The sequence below is a fragment of the Mandrillus leucophaeus genome, unplaced genomic scaffold, assembly GCF_000951045.1.
Source record: "Mandrillus leucophaeus isolate KB7577 unplaced genomic scaffold, Mleu.le_1.0 Scaffold185, whole genome shotgun sequence".
Classification (NCBI taxonomy): domain Eukaryota; kingdom Metazoa; phylum Chordata; class Mammalia; order Primates; family Cercopithecidae; genus Mandrillus; species Mandrillus leucophaeus.
Genome location: NW_012101865.1, coordinates 2,676,582 through 2,700,333, shown reverse-complemented (window position 1 = coordinate 2,700,333; position 23,752 = coordinate 2,676,582). Strand labels below are relative to the sequence as shown.

Genomic DNA, 23,752 nt, shown 5'->3' with positions numbered 1-23,752 from the left:
AAAAAAAAAAAAAGTAGATGTAGAGAGTAGAATGGTGGTTACCAAGGGTTGGTGAGACGCTGATCAAAGGATATAAAATTTCAGTTAGGAGGAATTAAGTTTAAGAGATCAGCCAGGCGCGGTGGTTCACGCCTGTAATCCCAGCACTTTGGGAGGCCGAGACGGGCGGATCACGAGGTCAGGAGATCGAGACTATCCTGGCTAACATGGTGAAACCCTGTCTCTATTAAAAATACAAAAAACTAGCTGGGCGTAGTGGCGGGCGCCTGTAGTCCCAGCTACTCAGGAGGCTGAGGCAGGAGAATGGCGTAAACCCGGGAGGCGGAGCTTTCAGTGAGCCGAGATTGCGCCACTGCACTGCGGCCTGGGCGACAAAGCAAGACTGTCTCAAAAAAAAAAAAAAAGTTTAAGAGATCTATGGTATAAGACATGATGACTGTAGTTCATAACAATGTATTATATTCTTGAAAACTGCTTAGTGCTAAGTGTTGCTAACTTTTCTGGCCATTTAAAAAACAGTAAGTATATAAGGCAATCAAAAAAGGTCCAATACTGGCAGTTTCATATGGCCCAGTCTAGTAATATGCTATTTTATCTGATATCCTGGAATCATTTCAGGGGAGAGGCTTGGGCTCCTGAATAACCCATGCCCTAACAGGCATTTCAGGGTTTTAATAAAAAGAATAATAATTATAAAAAGCAATGACAGCTGTTAACCTTTCTCAGTTCCTTTGAGCCAGATCCGTTATCTACATTATCGCCAACCCTCATAACCGACAAGGGATTATCTCAGTGTAACAGACAAGAAACCTGAATCTCAGATAGGTTTGGTGACTTGCTGATGGCCACCTGGTCCTTAAGTGGCAGAGCCAGGACGTGAATGAATTCTGACAACATAAACCATACATATTCCTGCCCGACACAGGGCAGCACTGGGCCAATGCAGATCAGGGTGGTGACCATGGAGCAGAGGCTGCCCCAGCTGGAGCAGGAAGAGGCTGGGTTTGCAACCTTTGGGACTCTGAAGGTGAGAAGTGGAATCCAGGAGGGCTTTATCCATAGTGCCTGCTCTCCGACAATGGTTAAATCCTACTCAGCACATCCTAGCCAGCACAAGAGCCCTCGGGAGAGAAAGGCCCTTGGGACCACCCTGTCTCATGTTGATAGAGTTATGTGTGTACAGGGCCGGGAGTGCGGGACAGCCACCTTTCTGAGTCAGACCTTCCTTTCCAGGCGACGGCACTTGGCTTTGCCACGTCAGACTTCATATCCATTTATGTTAACGAAGTCCATTACCGGGACAGGAATGTGCTTGTACCTGAGTTACTCTCGACTGTCCTGGTGGTGAGCAGTGAAGCAGGCTAAATTAGCTCCCCTGGAGGGCGCGGGCGCTTCTAGAATTTGGGCCAATTTGTTGACTGCCAATAATTGCCTCTGTGGGAGGCATGATTGGGGGATGAAAATAGCCAGAGTATGTAAATGTAGAGGAGACAGAGACAGACGGATGGACTCTAGAGCAAAAGCCTGCAGCCTGCTCTATCAATCTGGTCTGGAAGGAGCCAGCACGTCCTGGACTTCAATCAAGGCTTTATCACTGACCAGCTGGATGGCCCAGGGCAAGTGACTTGACCTCTCTGAGTCTTAGTTTCCTCCTCTGTAAATATGGGAGCACCAGGAAGACCCACCTCACAGGGTTGTTGGGAGGAGCGGAGCTATTATAATGTGCCTAGCACATAGTGGGTGCTCAGGCAGGGGTAGCTATTACTCCAGAATAACCAGGGACTGGAGTGAGTTCCCTGTCCCACTCCATTCCGAGCTGGTCAGAACCTTCCTAGAGGAGTCTGACTTAAGAGCAATGGAAACAGGGAGGTTGGGGGATGGGACTTGGAGGTGGGGAAGGATCAGAAAATAAGAGCTACCGGGAAGTGAGGTTAAACTCACTGCACGAGCTTTCAAACGGGGGAGTTTCAGGGAGGCAGAGTCCCTCTCAATGTAAGGAAAACACTTTTGAAGGAAGGGCTGCCAGGAGGATGAGCTGTTAAGGGTGGCAGTGAGCTCCTTGTCAGAGAAAGTAATCAAGAAGAGGCTGAACAGCTCTTCTTGAGCTTCTTAAGGACACTCAGGTGGACTCCTACATTGAGTAAGTAGTGCTCCCAAACCATGCGTCAAAAAGCACATGAATGCATATTAAAAATGTAGATGCCTGGCCCTGGAGCGAAGCCCAGAAATCTGTTTCCTCACAGCTGAGCCAGGTGATGCTTTGAGGCTGGATGGCGACATGATACTGGGAGCCATGGGGTAGCTGTGGGAATCGATCATCTCCCAGCTGCCAAGCTGGGAGCTGTGGCGTAGAGGTGGGAATCTATCAGTCCTCTCCCAGCTCCCATACTGGTCTAAGAGGCGGGCATTCCAGGGGGAAGACAAGGCTTTGGGAGTGGCACCGCCATAAAGTTCTCCCTGGAGGGCTCTAGAGGATGGGCAGGGCTTCCATCTCCCCAGGCAGCCCTCAGGGAGGGACCGTAGCTGCTGGAGCCTGAGTGCCATCTGAGGGAGGTGTGAGCACTTCCCTTCTTTGGATTTAAGGTCAGACCTACAGCGACCCTTCTAGGTAGTGGGGGCTGCCCAAGGCCAGTTATGGGCAGCTGTCAGGGCTGACTGGTGCTCTCAGCTTCCCATGTGGCCTTGAACAGCAGGAATGAACAGTTGGGGCATCTGCCATGGCAGGGTATTGCCATGCCAGCCTGTTGACGGCATGAGCTAAACAGGCACAGGGAAGAAGGCAGGCAGATCTCACATGGAAAAGCTAAACATCTCTGGAAAGGGGACTTCTGCACCAGGTGGCCAATTCCTGCCAATGCAAGGTGGTGCCTAGATTTCAGTTGCACTTTCTCCAGACTTCACATATGGGTGGTTGCACTGAGCTGACGCAGACCAGTGAGAACCTTTTCCCCAGCAGAATCTTGTGTCTCCCTTTCCCTCTGTAGAATCTTACTGACTCTGCGTGCTCACCTTCCCTGCCACCTGGCGTTAGGGCACAGGTAGATGCTATTTGCTATCTTAGCGGTAGCTTGGGCTCCCGGGCTCCCCACTGCCCTCCTGCTGATCCACGAGGGAGGACACATTCGCCTCTGAAAACCCCGTGGCAGCTGCACGCTCATCCCTCTGCTCGGCAGGAAGAAGGTGGGAGCTGTTTGGGAGGGAGAGGGGAGGAGACTTGCCTTTTCAGCGAAGACCTGGTTGCCAGAGAGCTCAGTGAGGTGTAAGAATTCCAAGTGCAGGGATCCAAACTCCGCCAAGATGCTGCTGCTGCCGGCCGTGGCCCAGCCCCAGCTCCCGCTGAAAAGACAGAAGCAGCCCCCGTCATCCCCCCGCTGGCCAGGCCGGCTCCTCTGCTGAGAGTACCGGCAGCTTCTCGGTGGGGGCACCTACTACGTGCCAGGCACGGAACCAGGAGCTTTTGCCGTAAAATTCCAGTGAATCCTCCTGATGAGGACACTGAGATAAAGTAACTCACTGAAGGTCATTTGAACCCAGGCCTGACTTGGAATATTCTCTGTTCCATCATCAAGCAACCCCTGTAAGAGTTGGGAACTCGAGACCTGGTACAAGAGTTATGCTGAATTTGCAGATGATGTGGTTAATGCCGTCGGGGACCACAAAGACACCACAGAACACCCAGTTGCTGTCCTCTGGCTGAAGGCACCGGATGGCTCACAACCACTGGTGGTTCTGCATGTGGAGGATAAACAGTGCTGTGATTCAGGTGCAAATGGGGCCGATGAAAAGCAGTGCCCCGCCTAGCTCTTTCCCTCTCCCAGCACACTGTCAGTGCTGCCCACGGACACGAAACGGCCCCGGCCTGGAATTTCATGGAACCTACATGAGACAGGCAGGGAGTTCTGGTGTGACCACACATCTGGAGCTGTGTGCTTTCAAAGACAAAGAATGCAGAGGCTGGATCCTGGTTAATCCTCACAGCTGCCCCTTTTGCAAATGGGGTAAACAAGGCACAGGCCAGTGATGTCCCCCGCCTGAGATCACACAGTAATTCGAAGAGCTGGGATCCAGCACTGGCTCTGACACCAGAGCCTGTGCTAACTGCTGTGCAGCTTGCTTCTCTTTTGATCATAGGATAGGGAACAAGGACACTGCCTTTCCAGGAGCATTCATTTACAGTCTCCCTGAGATCTGGAGCCAGAAGGTGCAGGTTCAAGTGTCACTCAGCTGGAGACCTCGGGCAAACCACTTAATCCTTGCTTGCCTCAGTGCCTGCCTCCGTAAGACATGGCAAAGGTGATGCCTCCATCTCCTAGGTTCATGCCTCCTCCTTCCTGGGCTTTTGTGGGGATAAAGAGGAAAAGAGGGTGCAGAATGGGGGTGGTTCTGGGCAAGCTGCTCCCCCTCCCTGCACCTCAGTCTCCTCTATGTATCACGATTATCTTTCCTGTGGGACATTTAGGACAATCAGGGGCACATGGTTTCTGCAGGAAGGCTGTGGACAGAGGAGGGGCAGAGCAGGGTGGAGTGACGTCCTCCCATTTGTAGCGGCTCTGAGGTACAGTTAGTGTGGAACAGGTTGAGGGACTGGCTCTGCCAGGGGCACTCTGCTTCCTTGCTGCTGGTCGCACTGCCCTCCCAGGAACTGGCCTGTCTGCCCCTCTGTCTCCATGGACGGGCTTAGGAAGGCAGGCGTGGGGGTGTGGAGGTCACTGTTTGCCGCTTGAGGGGTGCTGCTTTTCCTGGGGTAGGGCTGGGGCTCCCCTGATGCTGCTGTTCTCTCTTAACTCCGTTCTTGGGGCTGGATGTGGTTTCTGGGAAAGTAGGGACACTTACCAGCCTCCCAGCTTCTGGGAACAGATGGAGGACTCAGGTTTTGAGATCTTTGGGGTCAGGTGACCTCAACACATGTAGAGACAGCCACCCCCTTCATCCTGGCTTGGGGCAGGGGACAGTGGGGGAGGGATGGGTTGCACAGGAGGGGAAACTTGGCTCCTGATCTGAATAAACAAAAGAATTTCCATTTATTGAGCCGCTATAATGTGCCAGGCACTGGGGCAAGCAGTTTACATCATTACTTCATCGAAAGCCCATAACATAAAGCATCATTCATATCCCTATGCAAAGGAGGAAACTGAGGCTCACACAGGGAAGTGAAGTGTTTGAGGTCAGAGGCAGAAGATGATGGAGACAAGATTCAAACAGGTCTGCTGGGCCTCCCACCCTAAGATGGCCCTGCACTCACCCAGAGGGAAAGAGGGAGCTGCCATCCTGCCCCTTCTCTGTCCCTCTTCCTCCAAGGCTAGCTGAGACTTCTCTCTCCAGCTTGTGATCTCAGTGAGTCTCAGAGAGCTTCCTGAATAATTCATTCTTCCTGCATTCTCAGGGAAGTTTAAAGTAGGAAAAAGCCACCAGCCCTCCAGCTGTCTTTTGTTCTCATTTTCCCCCACGTGGGCCTCTCCTTCCTCTCTCCCACTCTCACACGCTCACCCTCCCGAGTGGGCTTCCTGTGGTGGAGACGCCCTGGCAGACAAGTGAGCCAGCCTGGCCAGAGGCAGGCAGGTGGCCGGGTGCCTTTCCTCTCCTGCCCAGCTTCCAATGCTGGCTTCTCCGGGTCCCAGCAAGGTGACCTCGGGCAGGTTGGTTAACTTCCCTAGAACTCAGTTTCCTCATCCCTTAAGTGACAGCACCCACACTTCATAGAGTTATTGTGAGGTATAAATTATGCATGTAGGTATTGTCATTTTTATCATTATGTAATTATGCACATGTAAATGTTGTTGTTACTAAGTTTCTAATCTGTGCCAGGTGGTTCTGGTGGTTCTTATTTTACCTTCACAACCAACTTCGGAGGTAGATACCATTATCTTTATTTCATAGAATGAGGGCGAGGCCACACAGTAAGTGGTAGAACTGAATCCAATTCCAAATCCTAGGTGTTCTGTGCCCCAAATGCATCTGCTTTGGGCAGCATCCGAGAGACCAGGAGGTCCTCTGCTCAGCCCTGTGAGCCAATGGGCCAGCAGGAAGCTCTGCCCTCCTCTCCCAGCCTTTCAAGTGCAAGTGGGCGCAGAGCCTGTGTTCTCTCTCCTGGCAGGAGGGGCTGCTCCACAATGCCCCTCCCCACCCTGGCTATAGCTTCTAGGCAGGTACACTCATGAGTATGGTGTAATCATCAACTTTGGAGGCAGACAGACTGGGCTTCTAATTAAGTTTGCTTTGCTGCTGTGTGACCTCAGGGAAGTTACCTCACCTCTCTGAGCCTCAGTTTCTTTACTGGTAAAATGGAGTCCCTGTGGTTGCTGTAAGGTTGAAAAGACAATCCATGTCACGTGCTCACGTGATGCCTGACGCACAGTGACTTCTCACCAGACATTTGCGATTGTGAAGACATGTCTATTTGTGTGTGGCGGAAGCATGCACGTGTAAACGGATATTCGTTTGTGAATGTGTGTGCCTGTGTATGGATGCCAGCGTGTCTGCGACAAAGGCCAGCTTGTGTATCCGGGCCTTTATCATCTATAAGGGTGGCAGGAGAGTGTTTGCATGTGTGTGAGAGAGCATGAGTGAAAGAGACCGACTTGGCTGCAGAGGTCCTTGCACGGGCCGTCGTCACTCTCCCAGGCAGTCCAGTGTCCCTGAAGGTCCCAGGTCAGGCTGGCCCTGCCTCAGTCTCCCAGGCCGGTCTGTGCAGACACCAGGGAGGAGGTGCAGCTCAAACCTGCTGGGGAATGGCCTCTCCTCAGGGTCCGTCCCACCCTGATGTGTAGGGCAGGGCTGGTTACCTACTCTCCTGGAGGGCCCACGTTCTTGCCCCTCCTGTCGGGGCTGCCCACAGTGAGCCCTGCCGGGGGCAGGTGCAACAACAGTAGCCCAGCTCCTGCCAGGAGGCCCCCTCTGAAGAGCAAACTCAGTGCCACATGGGCCCATACAGCCCTGCCACTCTCCGAGGCAGGCATTTTTAGCAACAGCCTCTCTTACCAAGAACAAAAAGGGGGATGTTGCCAGGAAATACACAAGAACGCACATGGCATGGAGAACACACAAACAGCCTAAAAGCAAACGCACTTCCTTAATCAGAAATGTCAGGATTCGTGTCAGATCGGGTCCCTGCTCTGAGAGACCTAGGGAAGGGCTAGGGACAGAAGAGGAAAGGATGCCCCCAACGAGGTCCTACCCCAGACCCGGGGAGGGGGAGCCAGAGGACAGTGTGTGTGTGTCTGGGCTTCATGACAGCTGGCCGTGTCTCTCCAGGATCAGTGTTTATGGAAGAGGGATCTGAGCAGAGATCCAAGAGTCCAGCTCTGAGGAGTCAACCCTGGCATCGAGACTGGGATTTCTCCAGCCCCTGAGAGCACCCCACTCCCTGGCCTATGGTGAGATTCCAGTGAGCTCACACCCTGGGAATTCTTCCCGACCACAGGGAGGACAGTTGATGAAGATGCTGAACATGCCAAGCCCTCTTTTTGCAAGACCAGAGAAAGGTGGTGAAGCCCTTGAGGCTGACATGAAGGGTGGAACCTCCCCAGGACAGTGACCGGAGCTACAGGTCCTCCAACCAGAGCCCAGGGCCCCTGCCTCTCCTCCTGGACAGCTGGCTGAAGCTTCTGTTGGGTTGAGAGTCCTGAGATGAGAAATTACTTCAGGAGATGGGATGGGAAGTCTGGTACGGTGGAACATCACGGCCTTCCTAGGGTCGGGGTTGTTGATGGGCCTTGAGGATGGCCCCAGAGAGCTGCTGGGTGCCCAGGGATGTGGCTTCTATTAAGTAGCTCCATGCAGCCCAGGGACAGTGGCTAGGGCTCCTTGAGAGCTAGGCTCCTGTCCGGGAGGGCTGGGATCCTGAGATCTCCTAGCAGCTTCGGGGACCTCCTCACTGGGGGAGGAGGAGGGTGTGATGTGCCTGCTGGCTCTGGAACCCCAATGGGGGAAGAGAGTGTTTGGGGCCACTGTGGAGGGCTCTTAAGACAGCACTGTGGGATGTCCAGAGGAACTGTCCCTGCCCACCCCAGGAGGTTCAGGCTTATGTGGACTAAACCCTGAGACCCAGGTTTAGTGACAAACACCTGTCCGGGAAAGTCGTTGGCACTTTTACTGTGCCACTGACTCACTGTGGCTCCCAAGGCAGGTATGGTCCTCTCCCTGAGCCTCAGTTTCTACATCATAAAAGAACGAGCTTGACAAAGGTGGTTCCAAGGGTCCTCCCTCCTGCTTGCCTGCCCACTGCCCCTGGAGCCTCCTCACCAGCCCCACCCAGAGAAGACACACAAGCGGCGGGCATGGTCGCAGCAAAGCCCCCGTGGGGAACGAGATGGCGTCCTACCTTTTGAAGCTCACCACGCCCTTTGGGATTCCCGTGGGGGTGTTGAACGCCGGCAGGAGCTTCTCTCCCAGCCTGATGGCCTTTATTCGGAACACCTGTAAAGGAGGAGGTCAAAGGGCTTTCGACTCCAGGCTGCTGCAGGCAGTTCAACCCCAGAACTGCTGCAGGCAGGATGAACCACCCAGGGCTGCAGGCCTAGAGTGGGCGGCAGTGCTGCAGCCCACCAGCCCGGCCCTTCCAACTGCTGGCCATGTGGACTTGGGCAAGGTACTTCTGAGCCTCAGCTTTTGTCCGTAAAATAGGATAATATTGGCCTTCTTACAGAGTTGTTGAGAGAAATGAAAATTAGATAATTGTGGCAAAGCATCTACCACAGTGTCAGGACTCTGGTGGCAAAGGCTGGATGCTGCTCATTGGGACGGGGCGGCTACTGGGAAGATGAGGGAGAAAGCAGTGAGGTGCCGGGGGCGGGGGGCACCTCCAAGTCCAGATGAAGACCTGGCAGAGACGGGCCGGTCTCCAAAGGTCTGTGCCTGCCCACACTGCAGGACGATACCACAGGCAGAGGGCATGGGAACGGGTGGTGCCATTCGGACAGACTGTCAAGAGCACTGGACTGGGAGCCAAGACCACCCTCAGGTTCCAGAGACCACTTCCTCCTGGGCGACAGTTTCCCTCTTCCTACGTAACAGCAGTGGACAGGCCCGTCCCACTTTGACATCCTGATCCTGCCCACCGTTCCTATTTCACAGACGGCGAATGAAGGGAGAGGGTGAGTAGCTTATCCTCAACCACCCACAGGATAGCAAGGGAGCCACAGGGAGATCCCAGGTGTCGCGGCCCCTGCCTGAGGCTCGGACCCCTTCAAACTGTTCTGAGATGTCTGATTAATTCAAAAGGCCCTGTGACCTTCTGACCCAGCCATTTCCTGCCTGGGAATTTATTCTGAAGAAATAATCGAGAATGTTGTAAAGATTTATTTATGGCCGGGCGCGGTGGCTCAAGCCTGTAATCCCAGCACTTTGGGAGGCCGAGGTGGGCGGATCACGAGGTCAGGAGATCGAGACCATCCTGGCTCACACGGTGAAACCCCGTTTCTACTAAAAAAAATACAAAAAACCAGCCGGGCGAGGTGGCGGGCGCCTGTAGTCCCAGCTACTTGGAGGCTGAGGCAGGAGAATGGCGTGAACCCGGGAGGCGGAGCTTGCAGTGAGCTGAGATCCGGCCACAGCACTCCAGCCTGGGTGACAGAGCAAGACTCCGTCTCAAAAAAAAAAAAAAAAAAAAGATTTATTTACTCCAGCACTGTTTAGAATAATGGGAAAAACTGGAAGTGTTCTAAATATCAAACAATAGGAAAGTGGTTAGATAATGGCTCCATGCAACAAAATCCCATGCAGCTATTGAAACGATGCTGTGGGCTGGGCGCGGTGGCTCACACCTGTAATCCCAGCACTTTGGGAGGCCGAGGTGGGCGGATCACCTGAGGTCAGGAGTTGAGACCAGCCTGGCCAACATGGAGAAACCCCATCTCTACTAAAAATACAAAAAATAGCCGGGCGTGGTGGCAGGCGCCTGTAATCCCAGCTACTCGGGAGGCTGAGGCAGGAGAATCGCCTGAACCTGGCAAGCAGAAGTTCCAGTGAGCTGAGCAAGACTCCACCTCAAAAATAAATAAAATAAAATAAAATAAAATAAAATAAAATAAAATAAAATGCTGCTATAGAAGAATATTAACAGCAAAGAAAGGGTTTATAACCTATTAAGAGAAATACATTTCAAAACGGAGTAATTCAACTTTGGTAAAGATCCCGTGGACATGGAAGAAAGGAAAGAAATATAACAAAATATTAATAATGGCCTTCTAGGGGGTTAAGCGTATGGATCATTTTTATTTTCTTTTGGCTCATCTCTATTTCCTCTGTGATTTTTATAATAAAAGAACAGCCACAATAAATGTTATTTATTTTTAAAAGATGAGACACAAGCCCCTAGGAAACCACTCAGAGTGGGGAATACACAGGTCTTTTCACTTCTGGAGCTTGAGGGGGCCCAGTTTGCTGACCTCCTGTGGTCCTTGCAAAACAAAGCCTTCTTGAGTCCTGCCCCGGCTCCCCGACAATTAGAAATTGCCGAGGCAGCTGTGTAGGGAATGCAGTGGGAGGGGAATTTCAGGACACTTTAAAAGGGATGTGGACTTGAGGTCTCTGAGGTGGGGGTGGTTTTCTTCTCGTGGGAGGGAGGGGCTGCGCTGCGTCTGGCAGTGATGGGTCAGAGAAGATGAGAATGTCTAGTGCCAGACAGAGGGGCCCAGAAGCGGGCACAGGGACCAGCCCCATCAGATCCCTTGGGGAGCTGGTCTAGGATTCAGATTCCAAAGCCCAGAATGACAGACAGATCTGCTCTCTGGGATTCTGGTGCACAGCCAGGCTTAGTAACAACAAAGGGCTCTCAAGGCCCTTGGTCGCACTGAGGCTCTTTACATCTTCATTTGCCCCCAGGGAGGCTGCCCAAGGTGAACAAACGAACCCACCAGAACCACAGCCCAGATGCTGAGGCTCCACGCAGCCGTCTGGCTGCCCTCAGCCCTGGGGATGCTGAACTAACACTTCTTAGATGCTCCTCTCTGCCAGCAAACCACATCCCCTCCTCTGAAGGCCCTGCTGCTGGCTGGCACTGCAGGTCTCAGCTGTCCCTGGAAGGATGCTGAGTGAATGTGTGCGGACAGGCGTGCCCGGCCTCAGCCCTTGCAACAGCCTGTGGGGAAGGTGCTGACCCACTGTGAGGATGAGAAAACTGAGTCTCAGAGGAGCAACTTGCCCAAGGTTGTGGAGCTGTTAAGGGGCTCTTTTCCAGGACACCAAGCTGTCTCTCCAACGCAGAGATACAGCCTAGCGGCCACAATTCCAGAACAGGGGTGAGAGAAACCAGTAGGAATTGCATTCTGTGAGGTGGGAAGGGCGCAGGGCTGGGAGTCAGGGCCCAAGTGCGGATCCTTCCACTTCGCAGCTGTGTGGCTATAGTGCGCCCCTTAGAATAGTGGGAAAAACTGGAAGTATTCTAAATATCAAATAATAGGAAAGTGGTTAGATAATGGCTCCATGCAACAAAATTCCATGCAGCTATTGAAACGATGCTGTGGGCCAGGCGCGGTGGCTCACGCCTACAATCCCAGCATTTTGGGAGGCTGAGGTGGGTGGATCACCTGAGGTCAGGAGTTCGAGACCATCCTGGCCAACAAAGTGAAACCCCGTCTCTACTAAAAATACAAAAAATAGCCAGGTGGAGGAGAAGGGAGGGGGAAGGAAACCTCACTGCACCTTGGTTTCCTCGTCCGCACAACACAATGGTGGCACGTGCTCCGCTGCTGCAGGGGTCTTTGTGGAAATCAAATGAGAGGATGTAGAGAAATGAATGTGCTTTGTAAACTATGAAGTGCTGTGCCAACACCACGTGTGCAGCTGTGGTTATGCAAGTTATTCCCATGGGCACTGGCTCTTGGTAGGACTGGCCTACCTAGCAGGGGGTCTCCCTCTGAAGCTTCATCTTAAGCAAAGAAAGGCCTCAGCCTAGAAAAGTGTGGGGTCTCCTTCACCCTTCATTCCACAAACCTTTATGGGAAATTTTAAGAATGGAAAGATCCACCCAACAGGCACCCACTGCATGTGAGCTCAAGGACTAAGGGAAGAGGGAGGCCTCAGTCTAGTGTGGCTGAGCCCGGGTGACAAGCAGTGATGCCATGCCAGGCTGTGATCCAGGCCCATAGCACAAAGGCCACAGGGTCAGGAGTCAGGGCCAAGACAGCCCTCAGAGACTGTGCGACCCAGAGCCAGTTACTGCTTCTAAGTCTCAGTTTCCTCATCTGCAAATTGGTGATAACAGGCACCTGATGGGGCCATCCGAGGCTCCAGTGAGAAAGCACATGAGGAACACAGCATGGCATCTGGTTCAGGGAGGTGTTCGGGGGACAAATCAGTAAGGTGTGGCCAGATGGCAGGTGCTGCACTGACTGGCACAGGAGCCTGCCTGGCCACCCAAGGGTTCTGGCCACGTTGGCCTCTCCTTGAGCCTTTTGAGCTGTTTTTCAAGTCACAGGTGCTCCTGTCCACACCCCACTATCTGGTCTATGTTCTGGAAAGCTGAGCTGCTGGTGCCTTCTAGGAAGTTGAGGCCTCAAAGCAAGTTCTCAGAACCACAGATGCCCTTGAAGAGGGAAGGGAGGAAGGGAAGAAAAATGGCAGGGAAGATGCATGATGGATGGAAGGAGAAAAGGACAGAAGAAAAGATGGATGGAAGGAGAAGGAAGGAAGACAAGACAGAAGGAAAGATAAATGGAAGGAAGGATGGAAGGAAAGATGAATGAAGGGAAGGAAGGATGGAAGGAAAGATGGATGGAAGGAAGGACGGAAGGAAAGATGAACAAAGGAAAGGAAAAATGGAAGGAAAGATAGACGGAAGGAAGGAAAAATAGATGGAAGGAAAGATGAATGGAAGGATGGAAGAAAAGATGGATAGAAGGATGGAAGGAAAGATGGATGGAAAGTGGGGAGGGAAGGGAGGAAAGATGGACAGAAAGAAGGAAGAACGGAAGGAAAGATGGACGGAAGGGAGGAAAGATGGATGGAAGAGAGGGAAGGAAGGAAGAGGCAATGTGTCTCAACAGCGACCAACTCTTTCCTGAATTGCTCCCCTCCAAACCGCCCCGGGAGTCCTCAGTTGTGTCCTCCACTCTTCCTTCCTGCAGGCCATCTGCACTGACCACGGCCAAGCAAGGAGGCTGGGCACATGCCCTGAAGAACAAGGATGCTTTTTCTGCTCCTTCTGTCATCTTCCTGTCCTGGAGTTTTCAAACGAAATTCAGGCTCTGGGCGGCTCAAAGCCGAGGGCTTCCATCTACAATTATTTGGGGACAAATTGGTACAAGCGCTAATCTCTGCTGAGGAGATTATGCTCGATGGAGAGAGGCCTGGAGCAACTGCAGAGATAAGGCGCCCGCCTGTTGCCTCGAAACCCTTGACTTCAGCCCCTGGCACCTTCACAGATGAAGGAAAGTGGAAATGACTTTCCAGACAGCAGCGGTGGAGGTGAAGAGGGATTATTCTGTGGCTTGCCCGCCTCACCTCTATGGCTCCTTGGGTGGCGGGGGGGCAGGCATCATTATTTGTCTCTGGGTGGTCAGAGCAGGGAGGCGTCTAGCCTCACGGCAGCCCATCTGAGTAATGGGGAACAGAACTGACCAATGACTGATGTTTTGGGGACTCAGCCAACCTCACCACCAGATATCTGGGCTGTGCTTTCACTGGAGCTCAGGATGGGGGATGAAGAAGCCTCCCATTTCTATAGAGCTCTGTGGTTTTCAAAATTCTCTTGCAGGGAGGAGAATATGGACTTTGGAGCCGTCAGCCTTGGGGCCCCACACTTTCCTTCCTATCCCATGTCCTAAGAGCTCTTTGAGCGAAGGGGTATCAGAACCATCCATGCTGGGGAAGGAGGTGAGGCCCAGGGTGGGACAAGGAGCTCGCTAAGCCCATGAGTAGGTGAGGGTGGCGTGGAGTGAGGGCCAGGTTTCCTGACTGCACCAGCTCTGCCTTCCTGCAGCGTGCACTTCCCAGCCCTCCTTGTGGAAGCCAACACAGCTCACCTGGGGGCAAGGCCTGACACTCGCAGATACAGCAGTGGCTGCCCCACCTCACCTGCTGCCCCTGTGAGACCTGGAGCAGGTGTCTGGCTGGTGGTTGGCCCAGGAGGGGAGGACAAGGGGTGGCTGTGGAGGACAAGGCCTGGGGGTCTTGGTCTTGGCTTTATCAGTCCTGAGAACAAACACCCGTGAAAAGCAGCCCAGGTGTCTGCTGGATGCTGAGTGGGATTTGAGCAGATGCTGTGTGGACCCAGCTGCTGCTCTCAGAGAACGTACAAGCACCCGTGGGAGCCAGCTGGGCTCACCTGGGCAGCAGAATGGGGGCATCAGAGTAAAGGAGGAAGAGCCGTTCCCCTCTTGCTGCCGCTGCTTTGTGTGATAGATTCAGCCTTGGGGGGCCGTCCGGGGTGGGAGCAACACGCCCACCATAAGCAATGACTGATTAAGCAGGGAGGGGAGGGATGGTCGGAGGGAAAACAGGCCCTCAGGGGCGGACTTGGGCGGCCCCAGGCCCATCCTTGCCCCCTTAAGTCTCTTTTCCCATGGGTGGCCTGAGGGGGAAGGACTGGATGTTCTCCAAAGCCCTTTCCAGCCTGGACAGTCCAGGGGTCGTGAAGGGCCAACCCACCTCTTCTCCCGTCAGGTAGAAGGCTGAGAGGAGTCCCCCGATGTAGCGAATGTTCACCTCAAACAAGGATGCTTCTCCGCTCTGCAGGACAGAAAGGAGGGGGACAGTGGGGACACTTGTAAGATGCAGACCCTTGAGACAGGTCACCCTGGCCACTGATACTCCTCCCGTACCTGTGCCCGGCTCTGGTGAGCCAGGCAAGGTGGTGGTGGTTTTCATAACAAAAGTTGAGAGGAATCAGCACCTGCCTGGCAGAGCTCCTGCAATTTCCAGCATTCCAAATAAATGCTGGGCTTGGTTTCCTTCCCCAGCCCTTGCCAAGGCGATGGCAGCAAAGTGATGCCTGGCTGTGCTCCAAGGAGCGCCAGAACCTGCCTGGAGAGCTGCTGGCTGGAGCTTAGACTGAGGGGAGGCGAAGCCCGCTCTGGTCAGGCTACTTGTTCTTCCCAGGGAGACCCCAGGGCTTAGCAGGAAGACAGCGAGGCCCTTCCCTGGTTCTCTGAGGAGGCTGCGGGGCAGACAGGGACAGGCTGGGGCTAAGAAGGAGGGGCCTGGCAGCTGCGTATTCAGTGAGCAGCAGTTTCTTGGGCCCTCACCTCAGGGCGCACAGGGCATGCCCATACTTGCCTTAATCATTTCTATTTTCTTTCCTAAGTTGGGATTGCAAATCAGGGGTGCTGGAGCATCACGCCAGGACCAGATCTGGGGTAAATCCCACCTGAGCCACGGACCTGGCTTTGGCACCTCAGGAAAGATGTGCAGCCCTTCCCTGCCCCATTTCCTCAGCTGCAGAAAAGGGCTGCCAACCCCTCCCATGCAGGGTGGAGACGGGACACAGGGGCGCTGCAGAGAGAGGCCTGCCCATAGCCGGACATGCCTGTTGTCACCCTCCTTGCCCCGGAGGGTTCCCCCAGCATGCTTTGAACACCACTGTCTTTATCACTGAGAACAGCAGTGCTCATCTGTTAACCTGGGGGAACTCTTCCACCCACAGAGCACCTGCAAAACCGCTCCCTTTCAGCCTCCCAGGGCTCAGTGAGGTCAGAGTGTGGCAAGGGTCATCATTCCCACTTCTCAGATGAGAAAGTCAAGGTTCCAGGTCGAGTGACCCCACCTTGCTTTCTTCCAGGGACATTTCCTCATCTCCCCTACCTGCCTGAGTGTTCCCCGGTTCCTAGGGCACTGTGGGTAGCTGCTTGAGCCCATTCTGTATCCCAAAGAGCCACTGTCTACACAGGGGACAAGGAAGGCCTAGGGGGACACTCCTTCCTTCTTCCTCCATCTTTCTCCAACCCAAAGACGGGTAATGGAGGATTCTCAGCTTCCTTGGCCTCACACAAACAACCAGAAGTGTTAACAAGCCTCAAAGTCATCCTAATAATGACAAGGGTGACCTCACTTTACACCAGCATCAGACTTCACAGTGTTATAAAATGTGGCTACAACTCTCCACTGTATTTAATTCTCATGATAAGCCTATGAGTTAGGCATTATTAATATCGTTGCTGTTGTCACCATTCTCATTGTATAGTTGAGGAATCCAAGGCTCAGGGAGGGTCAATGACTTTTCCAAGAGGTGCAGGGCAGCCAGGACTCCAGAGGCCTCTATCTCCAGGGAAGCTCCCCTAAAGTGTTGCATTCCCAGGCTCTCCCAGACTCTCCGCCCTGCTCTGTGCTAGCAAACTGTCTCTCAAGGAGGCAGGGGCCTCGCTGCTGCCAGGAGCTGGAGGAGCCGGTCCCAGACCTGTCTGCAGCAGGACCTGGCACTCCTGGAGCCCACATGGAGGCTGGTGTGTGCTTGGATGCGGCCCCTCCTCGCCTCCCGGTCTCCATTGCTTACTCCCCAAGTCCATGTAAATAGCCTCTCTCCGTGGGGAGCTCACCTCTGGGATGCATGCCTTGCTTTAGTCTGGGCTGAGGGATCAACATGGTGGGGTCTGCTGTTCAAGGCTGTTGTGCCATCCAGACACATGACCATCTCCTCTGCAAGGCCCTGGTCCCTGAGCAAGTGTGCCTGCAAGGCTGGAGACCAAGAGGTCCCAGGCCTGGTCATGGGCCTGCAAAGGGACGTGGACCACCCACTCCACGCCCACCCCACCCAGCCATCTCAACAGGCCAGTGCAGGGCAGGCTCAAGGCTGGAGCAGCTCCGAGCAGATGAGCCACTTCCCTCCTCCACAAAGCCATTCCCCACTTGCTGCCGCTGCTTTGTGTGACAGATCCAGCCCTGGGGGGCCGTCTAGGGTGGGAGCAATGTGCCCCAGATGAGCAATGACTGACCTTGCAGAGAGGGGACGGATGGTTGTGGTGGTGTCCCCTCCCTAGGGAGGATGCTAGACTGGGGAAGATGTCCCCACCTCAAGGCTGTCTTAAGGGAAGGACTCAGCACAGAGTGCACGGCAGCCCCGGTTCTGAGACTGCTGGGCTGTGCAGCCTTGGGCGAGACCCTCAACATCTCTGGGTCTCAGAGATGACAGGGGGAAGCTGGCTGTTGGGCCTCTTCTGGCCCCCACCCCCCGAGGGCCTCTGACTCACCACATTCAGGTGGAAGCTCTCTTCCACCCAGGCCTTGGCCTCCTGGAACTCCTCTTTCAGCTCCATGAGGTAGAGGGTGTCGAGGGAGTCAATGACCGTCGCCCCACTGAGGCCTCCTGCAGGCACAGAGCATTGAGGGTGTGACCCAGGGCCATCCTTCTCTTCTCCCCAACTGGAAAAGCCACTGTTCCCAGGGCCCCTCCAATGCCAGCGCAGGCTCGGGAGCAAAGGCTGACCTTAGGCACCATCCAGGCGGACTCCAGTGCCACCATCGAAGCTGAGGCCGAGACCCAGAGTCCCCACCATGGGCTGCTTCCTCCTCAGGGCAGAAAACAGCGGCCAGAAACCAAGGGCTCAGGCTGCGCCACTCCCCAGACCTCGGTCCACTCTTCTGTTGGTCAGCGCGTCAACTATCAGTGCCTGTCAGCCACCCACTTTTCTCTACTTTGGCATACAAAACTCTTTTTTTTTTTTTTTTGAGACAGGGTCTCACTCTGTCCCCCAAGCTGGAGTACAGTGGTGTGATCTCGGCTCACTGTAACCTCCGCCTCCCAGGTTCAAGCAATTCTCCAACCTCAGCCTCCCGAGTAGCTGGGACCACAGGTGCTCACCACCACGCCCAACTAATTTTTGTATTTTTAGTAGAGACAAGGTTTTGCCATCTTGGCCAGGCTGGTCTGGAACTCCTGGCCTCAAGTGATCCACCCACTTCGGCCTCACAAAGTGCTGGATTACAGGCGTGAGCCCCCACCCCCAGCCTGGCATACAAAAATCTTTTTTTTTTTTTTTTTTTTGAGACAGGGTCTCATTCTGTCGCCTAGACCAGAGTATAATGGTGCTATCTCAGCTCACTGCAACCTGCAAACTTCACCTCCTGGATTCAAGTGATTCTCGTGCCTCAGCCTCCCAGGGAGCTGGGATTACAGACGCATGCCACCACACCCAGCTAATTTTTGTATTTTTAGTAGAAACAGGGTTTCACCATGTTGGCCAAGGCTGGTCTCGAATGCCTGGCCTCAAGTGATCTGCCCACTTCAGCCTCCCAAAGTGTTGGAATTACAGGCATGAGCCACCGCATCTGGCCCAAAAATCATAACCGTGCCAATCCTCTGTCTCTTCAAGATTAGCTGTAGCTAATAGAGGGTGAACTGAGGCTCAAATAGAAAATAGGATACCATACAGTCATCCACACAGGTGGGGTCGACCTGTGCCTATTTACCTGGGGAGACATCCATGGGATCTGTTTTTTTTCTTTTTTTTTTAAAAGTAAATTGCAAAGAAGAAAAAAAATAGTATAATTCTTATTGTACATCAAAGTATAAGTGTACAGAACTAAGTCTGGATAGAATGACCCAGTGGCTACCTCTGAGTGCCGGGATTACAGGTGCTTTTTGATTTCTTCAGCTCATGGGTTACTTTTTTATAACCAGAAACTTATTTCCATTAAAAAAAAAAAAAAGGAAAGAAAATTTGGACAAAGAAACCAAACAAATGCACAAAGCAAAAATTTGTGGCCATTCTCATTCTAGTGCATGAATGAACTACGAGGCCTGGCCCCTACCACTGGGCATCAGGACCTGTCCTGGGAGTAAAGGCTGACATAAGTGCAAAATGATAGTTTTCCATCCCATGAACCAGACAGAAAAGTAATGAGGAAGACACCCTCGGGCACAACCAGAGCTTCTGCACTCAGTGCAGGAAACTGTGAAGGTGAAGGGGAGGGAGAAAGAGACATGCCTGGTACTATCTGAAGGGCTTCCTGAAAGAGGTGGCGTCTCCCATCAACTCCTTACAACTATGGAGTCATTGCAGGCAGCAGCAATTTCCTTTAGGGACCAGAGTGCAACCCTAACAGGAGTGATTGTTCCTTCAGTGTCCTCCCTGAAGAGGCTGAAAACATTGAGAGTCACAGGCTCCACCTTCCGCAGTGGAAACTCTGGAGCCTGTTGAGCCCACTTGAGTCTGCAGTGTGTGCTTTGCGGCACCTCCTGAATTCAGAGTTAGCCTCTAATCTCCTTAATGAGGGCTTCCTAACTGCTCACTTGTGTTGACTGAAGGAAGAGAATCCTGAAATTCAGACACTTAACCACCTCTCTAGGCTGGGCAAGGTCTGAAAAAGCACACGGCCGGGAAAAAGAATGGAATGAGAGTGAGAGGGGGGGAGCAGTTAGGAGGAAGATGAGGCTGGAGGTGGAAGAATCTATTACCAGAAGGGAGGGCTCGCCAAGGAGGGAGCAGAGGGCTGGAGGGACCCAGCCCTGTGTCCTGGGATGGGCTGGAGGTCGGAGAATCTATTACCAGAAGGGAGTTCGCCAAGGAGGGAGGAGAAGGCTGGAGGGACTCAGCACTGCATCCTGGGATGGCTTCCCTGTTTGGGCTGAAGTGAATTTCCAGAATGTCAACCCCTCCCACGCCTAAGGAGTGGTAGGAAAACACATCCCAAAGCCAAACAGACTTGGTCCTTTGCTGGTTCATCCCAGCTGCTTCCCCTGTAGGTGGCAGGGCTGAACGGAGTTCCTGGGCCTTATTCACCCTCTTGAGGAGCTCAAGCAGGGAGGCACTGAGGAGCCCAGGGGAATGAGCAAGGCACACAGGGTGAAGGCCTGGTGTCCGCGCTCCTGGCTGCAGCTCAGGCCCCTTCCTGTTCTATCAGACCTCAAACCAGACATTTGAAGGGCCTGGAGGAATTTGGGGGATCCTGCTGCCCCTACCCCTTCATTGTCACAGATGAAGACCTCAGAGAGGGGATGGGACACACTCAAGTCTAGACCAAGCAGGGACTGGCCTGGCCCCAGGCCAAGTGGAATGTTTTCCACACATGGGGCATGGCAGGGCCGCTCAGTTCTCTGTGAAAACAGTTGCAGATCTGATTACCCACCCCACTCCACCCCCTCGGATCAGTTACGGATCAAGAGAGGCCCAGGCCGTGTGTCCTTCAAGGCCAGGGGACAGGCAGCCGCAGTGTCTGATTTCTGAATCCTGCCCTGGGCTCCCTGGTGTTTTCACCCCATGCGCCCTTCTTCCTCTAGATCAGGCTGGGAGGGCAGCCAGGGCTCCTCGTGACCAGCTCTGCCCTGTGACGTCCCTGGGGACGCTCTATGCGGCCAGCTGAGAAAGCAGCTTGCTAAGAGATTTGTTGGCAAGTTCCTGCCCCTGCTCTCAGGCTCCTGAATCCTTCTCTTGGTTGGTCTCCCACCCCCATTCCCACCTGGCACATGGCTGAGCTGCAGTCCAGCAAGGCACTTACTGGAAAGCCTTTCATTCCAGGCCAGAGGTTACCCAGCGGTCAGGCTGGGCAGGAGAGAAGGCCCTATCCTGAATTCAACCCTATTTGCACCTGCAGCCACCCTGGGGCAGCTCCCCAGGAGGAAAGACACACTCCCTGTTCAGTAAACAGACCATGATTTATATACGAAGAGCCAGCTTGGACGCTTCCCTAGGGCTGCGGCTGGGGCGGGCTCCATGTTGGTCCACTTTCCTGTTCCAGTTCTGAAGCCATGGGTTCACCCCTTCCTGCCAGTGCAGAACGCAGTGAGGTGTCTTAGAAATAATACAGACCCAGGAATCAGCAGCCCGGCGTTCAAATCCCGTTATGGGCAACACATCTGCTCTAAGCATCAAAGTTCTCATCTGTGAAATGAGGTTAAGACCACTGGACCAGGGCACTGGGGAGCCACTGCAGGTTCCTGAGCCAGGATAAATACATCATATACACACCTGGCCTAGATACATCTGATAAATACATTCTATATGCTTGGCACAGACTAAGTGCTTGATAAATCAGTTCATTGGTCTTATTTCTGGGGTCCCTTAGTTCACTTTGAAATAGCAGCCTGGCCAGGGAGTGAGGAAGGGCAACGATGTCGGGAGACGCTCTTGATCCTTTCCTTTGGGAGGGTTTGGACCTTTGGCTACTGAATAAAGCCTCTGCAAGGCAACCTCACACATAGCTAAGAGGCTGCCTTTGGTGTCAGGGAGATGCATGTTCAAATCCTGGCCTCTTACACCCTAGCCGTGCAATAGCGCAAGCCATTCTACCTCTTGTGCCTCATTTCCCTCTTCTGCGAAATGGGGATGACACTAGGACCTGCTCCATAAGGCTGCTGGGAGGGTTAAATGGGGCAAGTTGATGGACAGGGGCTGGCATGATAGTGAGTACACGCGGCCCTCCTTGCCCCCACTGGCCCTGGGCAGCCTCTCCACAAAAATCTTCCTGGGTCAGTGAGGCCTTGGGTTGCAACTGCATTCCCGGCCCTCTCCCTCACCCCTGCAGGGCAATGTGAGTATGAGATTGCAGCTTGCAACAATCCTTGGCCCAACTTAAAGGAAAACCGCCCCATAGGTCCCATATGTACCTGCTGCTGAGGCCATCACTACCTGATCTCGTTGTGTAGCTGCCTCCAAAAGGGTGCTCCTACCTCCAAGACCCCTTCCCTTTACCTCTTATCCACCCTAGATCCAGATCCAACTTGGGTCTCTCCCCCAGCTCAGGAACCGCCAATGGCTCCCCAGTGCCCATGCAGGAAGGGGTGCAAGCTCCTGCTTCCACACCTTTGCATGTGTGGTCTTCTCTGCCAAGAAATCTTCTCTGTGCATCTTGGCATGTTCAACACCAACATGTTCTTCAAGGTCTGCCTCCCAGGGGCAGCCTGACCTGGTTCCACTAGCTAACCTCTCCTTGCCCTGAGAGTACCCACAGCACTTTCTTGGACACCCGCCACCATCTCCCTGCACTGTGGGGCTTTGCCTCCCTAACTAGACTGTGAGCCTCTTGAGGTCAAGGGCTCCCACTGCCTCTCTCATACCCCTCCCCACCTTCCAGCCTTGTCTCCAAGCATCCCAAAGGTCAGAACCCCCAAACCCAAATGGGCTACTTGCCATTCCCTGCAGCCTCTTCACACACCGCTACTTTTATGACTTTTCTACAAACTCTGCCAGGAACTGCCTTTCCCCATCCCACCTTCTCCTGTGGAAATCTAGGGCCCACCGCAAATGGCTCATTACCCACAAAGCCATGCATGTGATCTCACCTTCTGATGTCCGGCTTAGAGCCCTTTCTCTGTGAGAGGGTCTTCTCCAGCCCCCCATGTCTATATTCTAGGCCCCTATACTGTGCACCTCCACCTTCCCCCATTCTCATCTCATGCTAATGGACTCATGCGTTTCCCTGTCCCTGTCACTTTATAATAGCGGTGACTATAGTCTGCATCTGTGTCTTCCCCACAGTGGGACGGCAGGAGGGTAGGAGCCAGGCTGGTCTCCTGGTGTCATGGATCCTGGCTCCTTACTGGATCTTGGCCTTCAGGCTGCCAATCTTCCTCTTGCTTCTCCTTCTACCCTGGCATGGCTTCTTCCCAGTCTTCTGTGCTGGTTTCTCCTCATCTCCTGACCTCTAAAGACTGGGGTGCCCTGGGGCTCTGCCTTTGGGCTTCTTTTCTGTCCATCATTCTCTTAGTGATTTCAAATCTTAAAATCCATCAGCCAGGCACAGTGGCTCACACCTGTAATCCCAGCACTTTGGGAGGCCAAGGCAGGCGGATCATGAGGTCAGGAGTTTGAGACCAGCCTGGCCAACAAAGTGAAACCCTGTCTCTACTAAAAATACAAAAAATTAGCTGGGCATGGTGGCAGGCACCTGTAATCCCAGCTACTTGGGAGGCTGAGGCAGGAGAATCGCTTGAACTCAGGAGGTGGAGGTTGCAGTGAGCTGAGACCGTGCCACTGCACTCCAGCCTGGATGACAAGAGCGAAGCTCCGTCTCAAAAAAAAAAAAAGAAAAGAAAAAAAAAGAAAAGAAAAGAAAAGAAAAAATCCATCTACATGTTGACGACCCCCAGATTTAAGTGTCCTGCCAAGACCTTGTCCCCAAACCCCAGACTCACATATCTAACTCTGCATGCACATCTCCACTTGAAGGTCTTCAGGCATCTTATGTTTCACTGTCTGAAAGCTAATCCCACGCCTTCCTCCAGACCTGTTCCTTCCAATCTTCTTCATCTTGATTAATGCCAATGTCCTCCTCCCAAGAGCTGTGGCCCCCAACCCTTGATGCTATCTCGCACCCCCTCATCCAGTCCTGCAGCAATTCCTGCTGGCTTTGTCTCTGTAAGATTTCAAGACACTGCCCACACCTCACCTCCTCCGTGCTACTGCCTTAACCCAGCTACCTCCTCTCTCTTGCATTTGTTCCACTGGCTTCATTATTTCCCTGCCCCCTTGGCATCTACCCTTGCCCTTCCCTTTTCCCCCACCCCACCCATCTGTCCTCAGTGTGGCAGTCAGAGAGATTTTTTTAAAAATTCAAGTCGGCCGGGCGCAGTGGCTCACGCCTGTAATCCCAGCACTTTGGGAGGCCGAGGTGGGCGGATCACAAGGTCAGCAGATCGAGACCATCCTGGCTAACACAGTGAAACCCCGTCTCTACTAAAAATACAAAAAATTAGCTGGGCATGGTGGCAGGCACCTGTAATCCCAGCTACTTGGGAGGCTGAGGCAGGAGCTGTCTCTTATACACATCTAGATGTGTATAAGAGACAGGAAGGGAGGGCTCGCCAAGGAGGGAGCAGAGGGCTGGAGGGACCCAGCCCTGTGTCCTGGGATGGGCTGGAGGTCGGAGAATCTATTACCAGAAG

At 53.4% G+C, this 23,752-nt stretch overlaps 1 protein-coding gene across 1 annotated transcript in view; it reads right to left on the bottom strand.

Annotated features, from left to right (window-relative positions):
- Nucleotides 1-2,632: 2,632 nt before the first annotated feature.
- The window catches only part of LOC105538124 (mannosyl-oligosaccharide 1,2-alpha-mannosidase IC-like), a 157,282-nt gene continuing 136,162 nt past the window's right edge, over nt 2,633-23,752 (bottom strand). The window contains exons 4-8 of the mRNA XM_011977912.1: nt 17,121-17,236; nt 14,587-14,667; nt 8,321-8,415; nt 3,010-3,336; nt 2,633-2,681 (exon numbers count right to left, since the gene is read on the bottom strand). Of these exons, the coding sequence (XP_011833302.1) occupies nt 2,633-2,681; nt 3,010-3,336; nt 8,321-8,415; nt 14,587-14,667; nt 17,121-17,236 (668 nt within the window). The remainder of the gene's footprint in view (nt 2,682-3,009; nt 3,337-8,320; nt 8,416-14,586; nt 14,668-17,120; nt 17,237-23,752) is intronic.